Source organism: Odontesthes bonariensis, chromosome 11 (assembly GCF_027942865.1).
Source record: "Odontesthes bonariensis isolate fOdoBon6 chromosome 11, fOdoBon6.hap1, whole genome shotgun sequence".
In the NCBI taxonomy this organism is placed as follows: Eukaryota; Metazoa; Chordata; class Actinopteri; order Atheriniformes; family Atherinopsidae; genus Odontesthes; species Odontesthes bonariensis.
In genome coordinates this window covers 11685388-11697939 of record NC_134516.1, presented here as the reverse complement: position 1 = coordinate 11697939, position 12552 = coordinate 11685388, and the positions used below count along the sequence as shown (strand labels likewise).

The 12552-nt window shown below is 41.7% G+C and overlaps 1 protein-coding gene across 4 annotated transcripts in view; it reads right to left on the bottom strand.

Annotated features, from left to right (window-relative positions):
* Nucleotides 1-12552, bottom strand: part of tns1a (tensin 1a) — a 101575-nt gene that overhangs the window by 34465 nt on the left and 54558 nt on the right. For all 4 annotated transcript variants that reach the window (XM_075477538.1, XM_075477537.1, XM_075477541.1 and 1 more), the window contains 6 exons: nt 6999-7048; nt 6038-6209; nt 5874-5924; nt 5614-5736; nt 5102-5166; nt 4145-4228 (listed from right to left, as the gene is read on the bottom strand). In XM_075477538.1, the coding sequence (XP_075333653.1) occupies nt 4145-4228; nt 5102-5166; nt 5614-5736; nt 5874-5924; nt 6038-6209; nt 6999-7048 (545 nt within the window). The remainder of the gene's footprint in view (nt 1-4144; nt 4229-5101; nt 5167-5613; nt 5737-5873; nt 5925-6037; nt 6210-6998; nt 7049-12552) is intronic.

Here is a 12552-nt window from a genome sequence, read left to right as displayed (position 1 = left end):
AACGATGTCTTAGAAATGGGTCTTAGAAATAAAACGGAACAATAACGTTTTTTTTTTTTTTTTTTGCCAGCAATGAAAAGCAAAGCAGGTGCTTGCCATTAGAATCTACTTGGCAGCATTGTTTCTGCAGGACGAGTCAAGTAGCAACTCCACACAAATCAGATGATATTTTGGAGTGCAAAATTATATTTATGGCGCCATTTATTGTCAGTTGGAAACAAAACATGCGCAGATAAATGCAACTTTCGAAATACTTCCGCTTGGGTTTGGAATTTACGTCCAAAGTTGGAAATGAGTATCAATAGCGGTTGATCTGGCCCTTGTTTAAGGTAAAACTACCATATGCACCACATTTCATTGCAATCAGTTAATCCTTGCTGAGATCCAGGATCTCACACAACTAATGGTTAATAAGTAGTCAAGAGAGATTATACTCAAACCCGCCAGTGAATAATACTTCATTCTGTTCACCTCCAAAAAATGGTGCAGAGAACAGACTTCCTCTCCAACTATGAAACAGCCTTTATCCACTGCAGGACCTGTCAGGGTGAATTGGTTTGTACAGATGCCAGTTGGGGGTCTGTTGAGTTAGTGTGGTCTGGTTGTTAATGATGATAATGATGATGGTACCAAATGTAACCTTGACCGCTGGGTCGCCGCATGCACACAACCCCCTGTTCTGCTGTCAGTTACCATATGGTTTAGCCTCCATGAAATTCAATTAGACTGACCTGAGACGTCGTGTTCGCAGGTGGAGCGCAGGCTTGTAGCCACGGCACGTGTGGTATGAGCTGTAGCCATGTTCTGTCTATCATCGAGACACCACCCTCATCCCCTTTGGGTGAGGATGGTGTCATCTTTCACTCATGCTTGCTTACTCTGTGGTTCCAGTAGCTCAGTCATCAGCTGTTTTAATTTTACGTTCCTAACTTTAGAAAAACCCAAAAGAAACGCATCAACAAAAACAAAGACTAGAGCTTGTCATTGTCTGGAGATGTTTCTATCCACATGGTGGGCAAATGATTTATTCGAAAAAAACACAAACAAGATAACATCATGGCGTCAAGGTTGTTCTGGTATGTATCCAGCTGAGAGTTTCTACGCTCCTCCACATCTAAACTCGGGGTCTTGAGATGAAACGTACCTCACTTACAGTGAGAATATCAGTCACACAGGTCAGGTCACATAGTGCCAAAACACACCACATCCCGCTGGCACTTGTATTCTTTTCGTATTTCTTCTTTGAAATTAAAATGCCACTTGGTAGCAGCGACACCAAACACTGACTATGCTGCACACCATGGAAACAGAAAGGATGCCGGAAATTTGAAAGTTGTGTTGGGGAGGTTAAAACTCCTCTTTTAAGCGGGTAGAAAGACAAATCAACCTGAGACAGGGAGCCTCACTCTTACTGATAGTTTTATGTCCGTTTTATGAACCGTTGCATATCGCACACCATAGCCATTGGTATGATGCTAAAATGCTACATTTAATCCAAACCTTCGCAGCTTCCGTGGCTACAGACTCTTCTCTCTTCTCTTGATGTTGATGTCACAAATTCCAGACCACTATACTTGCAGCCTCAAGGGGCAGAGATAATTACACCCAAAGCAGGAAATAGCAGCAGGGCAGAGGGTAGGCCCACAGACCTGCTGAAGAAAGGCTGGCTGCCTAATTCACTAGAGCTAAAATAAAGTGGCTTTAAGCCTCTGGTGTTTGTGTTCCTTCATTTATTATCGTGGTCATCCTTTCCAAGAAGCTCAACACTCCCCAGGTGAAGGAGGCAAACTGTCAGGCCTTTCAGCTTTCCAAAGACGAACAATGCAGAGGGGTCTAATCATATGGTAGAAGCAGATTTATGACTTAAAGAAAGATGACTGAGAAGGCAGTCAGAGCAAACAGCATTTGAAATAAGACATTGCTTCTATCTTTATACCATTAAACCAACCAATTCTTAATGGGTTTGACTGCTCTGGTTTACAGGACTTCATTACTTTGCCCTCAGTTCAAGGAATTCTTTCTCTAATGTGCCTTAAAGACGTCAACATGGTCTGCAGCCTCCCTTGGGGCACCAGTGGAATCCTTCCGAATGACAAATAGATTGCATCTCTCTTTGCTGTGACATTTAATCTCAATTATCTCAACTGAATCTGAAGTTGGAGATGATCACAAGAAAACGGTCAAGAATTTCTTCCGTAGAATGTTTCTGAAACTAGATAAGGGAGATGGATTTGGGCAACACAAGATGGACTAGTGTGTGTGGCTGTAGTAGGAAACTAGTGTCTTTGATTAGCTTTTCTGAAAGCAAGAACCACAGGAACTAAGTGTAAATGTATGAAAACTGGGTATAATAAGGTAAACTTCAGCAAGACAGTGGAGGAGCGCTACGTTTGCAAACTGGGACGATAAATAGTTACACCCCCCTTTAAATGATTTACTTTAAGCGCTGTGACTAGTTTACCTATCAAAATGTCAACCAGGAATAGAGTTTTAAGCAACACATCACGTTAGCTTAATTAGCTGACAAGCTACACCTGCTAAAATCAGCTAAAGCTGCTACTTCTATGCTAAAGGGGTTGAGTAGCAGTGTCTTGGGAAGGCTTGCGAGTTCCCAAGGAGTCCCTCTTATGTATTTTGAATTTTTTTCTTACCTTAAGTACTTTATATAGCTTTTGTACATACTTTTTCAAGGCACACAAAGTGTACTTTTCCCCTTTCTACGCAGGACACTTCTCTTGAACTGTCTAAAATTACAGGGTTTTTCTTCCGTTACTCATTGACTTCACCGAGTGACATATTCATCAAAATGAAATAATAGTGTTTTAATAGCACTTGTCTCGCACATTTAAAAAGGGCGCATTAAAGAGACAGGAGCTAAAACAGAGCATTGAAGACAATCTGTGACAAGTGGGGTTCCAGCAGTGTGTAGTGAGAGACGCAAAGTGTTTTTTTTTTTCTTTCTTGTTTTCAACAATAAAGATTGCCAGCCTGTGCCAGCAGACAACCAAAAATAAACATTATGTGGACTTTACTCTTTAATATGACTGTTGATTTTTTTCACGTGTTCAACTGCTGCACCAGTTTTCAGCTGCTGCATTAAAATAAAATTCTGAAATAACTTAAAGCTGCAGTCTGCAACTATTTTTCAAGCATAATGCCTGGAACTGTCCGGGGATTCTGAAAGTAGTACATTAAATACCCCAATACAAAAAAAAAAAAGAGTTCTCTAGGTCCCCTATATGTCCCGCTAGGTCCCTCCAAAGCCAGCAGGTTTGTTTACAAAATTGCAGACCGGACCGGTAAAAGGTAACCAATCAGGTTACGAGCTGGGCTCTGCTGCCTGTCAATCACCGATTGTGCACGCGCGATACAAGGTAGGCTCGTCCCCACGCTTATTTATCAAGACTATTGAACTTTATTACGGGCTAGTCTACTTACTGTGTCTTCCATGATCGCAAATGACAGGTGAGTTGATGAATGAGGAGTCGTGTACGCGCATCTGGCGTGCACGTCTACGTGCACGAGTTCTCATGTGTTTTGATGGGGCGGGACAGGAAGTTGAATAACTTTTTATTTTTCGGTTAAAAAATAAGCATTTCTTGCATTTTGCGACTACGGAGGTCACCGTTTTCAACTTCAAGCGTTCTGATAGATCATGTAAACTCTTAAAATGCCAAAAATTAGGACTTTACGTATGACAACAACAAATCCTGCAGACTGCAGCTTTAAGCACTCTGGCTGCAGCCTAAGTAACTTAGAGGCGGGAAGTTAGACCTCGTAAACCGCGTCATTTTAAACCAATGCGCTTTCAGCATAAGTTGGAAATTAACATAGCTGCCATCGGGTTTTGCTTGCTCGGTTTGTAGTGACAACAAATTCCCACCTGCAGTTACATAGCTCACTTCACTGCAGAAAGAAATTAGATAAACTTTTTTTGTAAAAGACCCTTTTAAGGAGTTCAATTTGATAACTGGAATTTGGCAAGTTGCCATATATCTCGAGTTACATAGGAAATCCAATTTTTTAATGGTGTTCACTTCACTGATTTTTTCCTTTTTGGAATTTGAAAAAAAAATACAAGTTCCCTGGTAACCTTGTGTGCAGCATATCAACAATAAGAACAGCAAGCGAGGTCGTGACATACCTTTTCTGTGAGGGCTGACCCAAAGGAAGTGCTTTATCTTCGTAGAAACGCCTCATGGCAAACCTGTCCAGTGCCTGGTCGGCGCTACATGGCATAAAATTCGACACGTTATCACTGGTTATACCAGGATTTACTTTGAAGATAGCAAGGTGTTTTTTAAAAGGCGTTTTCCATATTTCCTGACCGTCGCCATTTATAAAAGTGGCTTTAAAGGGATAGTTCGCCTCTTTTGACATGAAGCTGTATGACATCCCATACTAGCAATATCATGCACCAACATTGACTTACCCCCTACTGCGTCCTGTGAGCCGAGTTCCGGCCTCATTTTGGTGTCGACGCAGGTAGTCTGGTTAGTTTGCTGTGGCCATTTTTTCCTGGAGAACGATTTTGTGATGCAAATGTATAACTCCTTTGAACGCATATTGTTTTGAAAAGCAAAACGCTTATTTTTTGTGGCCCCAGCCAACTAGCTTCGTCAACACCAAAACGAGGCCGGAACTCGGCTCACAGTAGGGGGTAAGTCAATGTTAATGATGATGATATTGCTAGTATGGGATGTCATACAGCTTCATGTCAAAAGAGGCGAACTATCCCTTTAAGTCCTGGCTGGCTTCTTCCCACCTACTAACATCTGGCTGAATTAGAGAATGATTCCATTTTCAAAGTTCATTCTTCTCACAGAGCCAGAAAAATAAGCCGGCCAGGATGGACTGTTCAGCTAAAATATCACGCCAGTGTTTAATTTTCTAGCCTGCTTAAATGCCAGACTTGAAGGCCTAACATTGGTGGATTGTTGCTCCTTGTGAGGAGGAGATTTGCGGGATCAAAGAACTTAAATAGCCCTTTTTCATTATCGACAGCGTGAAATCTCTGAAACTCTACAAAGCCAATTCCACTGCAACAATGAATGTCAATATGTTTGTTGGATATGTTCCACAGCTCGTGGAGTGTTCACACCTCGCAGATATGTTGCTGTAGTGCATGTAGGCAGCCACCACCACTCCCGTCCGACCTCGGTCCCCCTGCAACATTCAAACAGATGCCAGAAAAAGACTCAGTTAAACATCACAAAGTTTCAAGATGTGAAGTAGAGAAATTTATATGAAACTGGAAACATTTCATCTTTGTACCAATCAATCGAATCCTCAAGCTGGTCAACTTGAAGATAACATAAAATGATGACGATCCTGCTACTTGTTTACAGAGACCAGTCAGACTTTGAAGGGCAACAAATATGTTCCAAAGTAAATTCACAGGACGGAGAGTGAAAATAACGTGGAGCAATGTGTCTTTGAACAAGAGAGCGGCAATTGCATAACCAAGATAATTGAATAACCAGCAGTTAATCGGATTCCATGGGGTCGGCAGCCAAAACATTTCCTGGAAGCGGCGGCAAGACCACAGGAAGTCACCACACCAGGCTGAGAGATGGTTGAGCACATTAATATTAATATTTTCTAAGCTTTCACCTTGTTGTGCAGCACCACCACATTGTGCGGGTCTCCGCTGAGCCACATATCGATAGCCTTGCACATGCTGCAGATCTTATCCAGCGCTGGTGCGTGGTGATCTGGCCAGCCAAACTCCAGAACCTGAGGAGGATTATCACAACACAGAGGGAGGTTTCAGTTTTCATATTTGTGCTTTGACTCTAAAACATTAGGGTCACCCGACGAACACGTTTCTGGTTTCGCACAACAAAGAAATGCAGCTGTTGAGGTGTTTGTACCTTGTGGTTTAGCTGCGATAAGTCGCTCCTCCACTCGCTCAGGTTGAGCACCTTAAATCAGAGACCAAAATGTTGATGTGTCAAGCACTGTGGACGCATACTATTTGAGAGTGTAACACAAAATTCTGGTGATACGGTGGTCTAATGTCCCTGATATTTCTCACCAGATAGTGTTCGCCGTGCTTAGACCGCAGCATGGTGGCCACCTCCTTCAGGTTGGTGGAGTAACTGCGCTCGTCGGCACCGCCGGGGAATGAGACAGAGATGATCCTCTCTGTGATGTAGACCAGGTCCACCTCATAGCCGTCCTCCATGGCCTGTACCGCGCTCTGACTCCTGGAGGGTCAGTGGGAACAGAGGGCTTTGTCTCATGCTTATCCCAGCAGTGGCAGGCTTGTGCATCACTCATTCACACAGTTTTAGTTTGTCTTGACTGAGATACAAAAGTTCTGACTGCTGAAAGACATGTCATGCTAATTGAAACAAGTTGTGAGGGCGAAAAAGAGATCGTGAAAAAAGGGAGAATTGGAGCAGCATCCACGCTATTTTACAAGTGTGCTTGTGCTGTTTTTCTTGTCATTTTAACACCTCCGCCTTTTTTTTTTTTTTTAAACACAACACAGTTGCCAAATGATAATCACCGGTTTTGGGCACTTCAATCTGCTTACGATGTTTTCCGTGATTGCCATCTATTTTGAGCCATTTTTACAGCTGCTGTGAGAACAACTTTGGAAAGTCTCCGATTTCTCTCAGGGACTAGCAGCAGCGCCGATCGACAAACATCCACTTGATCACATGTAAAACCTCTGCACCTCGTCCGTTTATTTCTCGGCGAGCCGAGATTTACATTCCTTCCCTGACTGTTGACACGACCTCTGATAATGTTATGCAACCTATTTCACTGGCCAAGCAGCGATCAGTCTTATTGACTGGTGGGCAAAAAAAAAAATCAAAGATTACAGGGATTTACAGAACTTGACGGAGTGTGGATAATCGTTTGATAGTACTTGGCGTTGTGCTTTTATGCTGCTGAAACAATTACTTGATATCTTGATCTATTCTCGATGACTTCAGGGACATGAGTGTGTTTGCATAGAACATGACCGTACGGCGACGCTTGCTTACTGTGACTGCTTTCGCCTTATCTCCACACTTTTGCAGGATCTCGCAGATCCCTGGCGGGTAAACACACAGACAGAGGGAGAAAAAAATCATTCGCAAGCAAACTATCTGGCCACAACGACGGCGTCATCGAATTGTAGTCCCACGCAGCCTGTTAAAGGAAAAGTCAGATCACAGAGGCAGAACTCAAAGTATTTTGAAGAGCAGGAAAAAGACCGGGAGAAATGAACAGGAAGACTAAAAGTACAAGTGGCAGCAGAAAAAATAGGAAGAAGCAGAAGTGGTGTACAAACTCGTGGAATTGAGTAAAAGGGAGATGAGGAGGTTCAAAAGGAAAGGTAAAAAGAAAGGAGGGGGAAAATATCACAATACAGTATACCATTTTTTCAGGAAAACCACTCTGACTTCAGCTCACAGTTTGATTACTCTTACCTGCGTGTACCTCTAAACTGTCACAGGACTGCAGTGGCAAGAACATTATGGAGAGCTGAAACCGCCATGCTCAAAAAATATATAAACTATTTCTGGATAATTGCGCATATCTACAACGCTTCTATCAATTCCATTCTCAATTTTCTATGTTGAGTTAAGTTTAAAATTCCACGGGACCCTTTTTAAAGCTGAAATTGAAATACTATGCTATATTGTTGGTGCAAACACACAGGAGAAGTAGAAATGCACGGGACAATGTATGCATATAAATGTGCATAAAACATGAAGGAATAGTCAAATAAATGCGGAAACACAAGATAATCCCCAAATGAATCATTTGGGGAAATTTGAGAAATAGCCAAATTGATAAGAATTTAAAATAAATGCAGAAATGAAACAGTGAGGCAAATAAGAACAATTTGAGACACGTCTCAATTTGGGAATTACCCAATGACATTTTATACATTCAGTAAAGTTGCGTCTTCCTCGTCCTTTGTTTGTTTTTCGAAGGAAAAAGGGCGAATGTACGATTCAGCTACGGTCAAAAAGAGGAAGTTCTCTGAAAAAAGACAAAACGACTCCTAAATTCATCTCTGTGCTTTGCTTGCAGCCACAGCATCAGCGTTCAGCTTTGTTGGTCAAGCATTTAAACCCTGACGCTGCCAAGAAGTGTCTCTAATCACAGCGTGAGGTTAAACATACGGCTCTCCCTGTTGCTGCTGAGTAGTTCCTCGCACATGAAGCTAATCTCGGTCCCCAATGTGCTGAAATGGTGGGGGGGGAGACATAATTCTCGGGGATCTGACAGGAACCAGATGCTAGGCGGACATGGGATGATGGTGTTAGCAAAATGAAACAGCCTGTTCCCATAAGGCTTCAGGGGTGTTACGCCAGTACGTTTCACATCACTGGAGCAATCTGCCCGCAAGTGGCAGCACGAGGGCGTAAATAAATGTCAAACGGCAGGTAACGTGGCCTTTAAACACAACTGCATTTGCTTTCTCGTTATTAACTGTTTGCATGGTAATTTAGATAGTTTTGTCTAAAATGTGCAATGTTTTGAAAAATAAAGCACCACTGTGGAAGGAAATCTTTCAAATCTGGACTAGCTGTGGATTCCTTTAGGTCATAAACAGTTTCCTTTCTGGCTTTTGGTTATTTCTTACAATGTGTGAACATTAAGAAAAAATATTGACAAAATTACCACCTACATGTGCGAGTGCCTCACCTTGCCAAAAAGGTACCCAGTGCTCCACCTCCAGGAGGAAAACAGGTTGGCTAAATGCCTTTGAATGTAGCTGCCAAATGGCATGGCTATAAAAGCTCCGAGAGTCCCTTCACAAGCTTACAGTTATAAATCACAAGCTTCCCTCATTAAATGCAAACATCCAGCCAAAGTTTGGGGTTGTGATTCCAATCTCATCCGCTTTGAAATGTCAGTTCGTCATCCAAGTGATCAAAGCTCTATGACAAGGAGCTCCAGTGTCTTTGTCTTGATAAAAAAAAAAAAAAGATGCCGCAGTCTGTGCAGTTTAAGCAAAACACGATCTGTGATGATGCAATGTGCCATGATGCATCTGCTGTTTCTCCTTTTCATCTCTGTCTTCTCTTTTCTTTCTGAAGTCATCTTAAACCCACCCATTTTGTGATCTCTTCAACGATTGCTCCTTCTGTGTCATTATCTATCTTTACCCCCCTACCCCCCATAATACTCTCTTGTTCCGACTCTCATTTTTTCCCATGTGTTGTGTTAGTGTGAGCATGGTTCCTCCTTGATTGGACAGTATGGATGTGCTTGTTCGCTGCACAGGTTTGACCTTCATTACCCCTCACCATGGAGAAAACAGGTTGCAAATGCAGTGAATGAGAAGCAAACCCATGTTTTCTCAGTGTCTACCAACTTTCGTTTTTTTCCTTCTTTTCTTTTTTCACGTTGTCTGGAGCTTTCGTGCATTTATCCGCTCCAGTCTTCTCTAAGCCCGAAACTGATTTAAAAAAAATCCCCATAGTACACTTGGATGACCCTCAACAAGCCCCACACTGACTCAATTATGGTCACAATGGGGCATTTCAACTCACAACCACCATGAATAAATCCTGTATGGACTAACCAAACAAACATTCCAACAGCCCTTCTGTCCTCTATCCACACGCCACAAAGAGACGTACACAGACAGACACTTGCATGGAAAACCCCTTATGACAGTGATACCTGGAATGACGTCCCAAAACAGAAAGCAGAGGAAGCCTGGATATCTCAATGAGAAAATCTATGAATGTAAAGATTAACCAAAAAGTACAAGAAACATGTCATAAAAGCAACCTGATATGATGGGATAACAGATGGGGGGTGGGAATAAAGCTTTGATAGAAGGCAGCAACCGCAACAATTTTCCTTTTCTTGGCTAAACAAAAGGAATAAATTATAGATCTCCAACCAAGGATGCAGCTAATTTTTAAGTGAAACGTCTGGTCAGGGGGGCAATAGTAATTACCCCAAACAGCAATACGTCAATGTCACATTGTTTGCGACAACTTTCTATAATTACAGTTGGGAAAAAAAAGAAGACGATCAAGACAATTAGTAGCCTGTCTTGGTATTTGTAGCGCTAAAGTTACTCCTAAGTACACCCCCATTTCAATAAAACTATTTTGTTTGCTGTTGTGTTTGCTGATGGTACTTTATCAACTCTTAATTTTTTTTTTTTCTTTCCTCTTACTTTTCAGTTAGTGTTTTTTTTATTAAAGAGCGTGATCACAAAACTACACCTCCAACAATATAATTGTAAACACACACGAATTAGATATGAAAATTAATGCAGTATCAATAAAGTTTTGATACAAGAATTGACAGCAAAAAACCCCCCCAAAAATGCTTACTTGACTTGCTGAGGTGCTGGTATAGCAACTTAATATCACTATGAGAATGAGTAACAAAAACCTTTCAAATAAATACACATCAGAACACTTTTGTGTTTGTCGTTACGTTCAACATGCTCCAAACAATCAAATTTCTGACAAGAAACAACAGTTGCCTACAGATGTAATTTCGCCTGTTGCTAATAGTTAGCCATTTACCTAGCAGCATGTTTGCATATGGGCTAGCGCTAGCTAGTAGCAAATGCCAACTGTTACCATTACTAAAGAATGGCCGTAACAAACGGAAGTTTGGCATTGTAGGACAGTTTGAAACAAACAACACTAGAAACTACATGACTGAGTTTGGTTGGCCAAGCTTGCTAGCAAGCCACATGCTTTTCAGGGGCGACATCTGTACGTGGGGCCCAATTACAGACGTAAATAAGCTCAAAACTAGACCCCCATATAAGATTGTCATATACCCATCAACCCTAAATAAGTGAAATACTGTCATGTGTCGTTGATAATGAAAGAAGCCAAACCGTCTCGTTGGTAAAGAGCTGGTTTATTAATTGACTGTAGTTTATGTAGTTGAGCATGACACAGGCACGTACACACAACGTCCTCACGTATACGCCCCCTGGTGGCATCACCTGCTGCGACTACGGCAACCTGCAGTTACCTATCACAACAAATGCCCTAATGGGTTTACTTATTAGGTTGGCACAATTGGGCCCAGGATTCCCTTCAGAGCCCATGCGGGTATATAGGTACCCGAGTATAACCAATGGGTGCTATTCACATGGGGGCCAATATGGAACTCGTGATCAATCTCATACAGGGCCAACTTTTTAGATCACTTCTAAAGCCCATAGGAGTTGAATGATGATATAAGCATAGGCAATATATTTCGTGGAGTATTCCTTAAAGTAATAGTGGTTCACATGACTTTACATTGAACTGACAGCCACACTCAGATGATGTCAGTCAACTTGTCAAAGTCTGCCCTCTGCCTTTTAACTGCACAGAAAGTGCATTCATCTTCAAAAACGCTGGTGTATACGGGCCGATCTGTGTTCATAATCTGACCCTGAGTCACCGCCTTCTTCTCATGCCGATCTAAACATTTAAGCGACATCTGACGCAAAGGCTGACTCACAAAGAAGGAGAGTAAAAACAGGGTTGCAAGACATTACTGCCGCTTTAATCTCTGGAGTGCCTGTCGCTTCTGGTTTACGGAAAAGGAAAATAAAGATAAAGGAGCTAGCAAATGCTGCCTTTCTTTTTCCTGCTGGCTTGTATAAACTGTTTTGTTTTTAACATTAACAGCTGCTCCCCCCCCGCCCCCCCCCCCCCTTTTTTTTTCTTTTTTTTTTCTTTTTTTTTCTGGAATTTAGACTTCTTTGATAAGATCCTGGCATTGATTCTGAGCAACGGACTGACGGCAACAGATGTCAGTTCAGTTTTTTTCAGATAAGATAAACCTTCTACATACAGAGAACAAGGAAGGGGTTAAATTGTTCAGCTTAGGCCGCGTGGAGTAACTTTGTGTGAGTTTATCACTGATTATAACCAATTATAAATTGATTAGATTAAGGACATAATAGTATAAACAGGTATTTAACATACATTATATCTAAAATAAGATCATAATTTCATTTTCATTTATAAAACAACAAATATAGATCTTTTAGATTATACATTTACTAGGACCTTAACTAGATTGCAGCTAGGAGTCATACACTTGTGTTACAATGTGTAACAATATCATCTGCTTTGCAAAAATTCTAATATTGTTATGTAAATGTATCATTTCCGTTGGTAATGTTTGGTTCGGAGATATCATTTGGGAAGGATGTACAGACGGTGTGCTCCCACTGGCTTATGCACAGCATAGTGCTGCCACCTTCTGCAGTTTGAAAGAACGAGCAGAAGCAGTTTTCAGTGAAAGGCTCAGCAGTTTCCATTGCCGATCATATGGTCGACGTAAGTGAATCTCAACACATTAGAAGCTGGTAATAACATGGCAAAAGACAGCAAGGTCCACATGCAGTTGGGACAGGTTCCTATGACTAATCAGAAAAAAAAAGGTCTCCCTTTGCACGCTTTCATGTATCTGCCACAGCCAGATTGTCAGTCAAAGTGAGTTTGATTGCCGGCAGTTGTATGTCAACAGGATTTTTCATTTTTGTCTGGCCGTGGTAGCCAACACTGACTACTTATTTCCTTTTTACCATGACAAACAATTTGATACAACAAAGCCAAA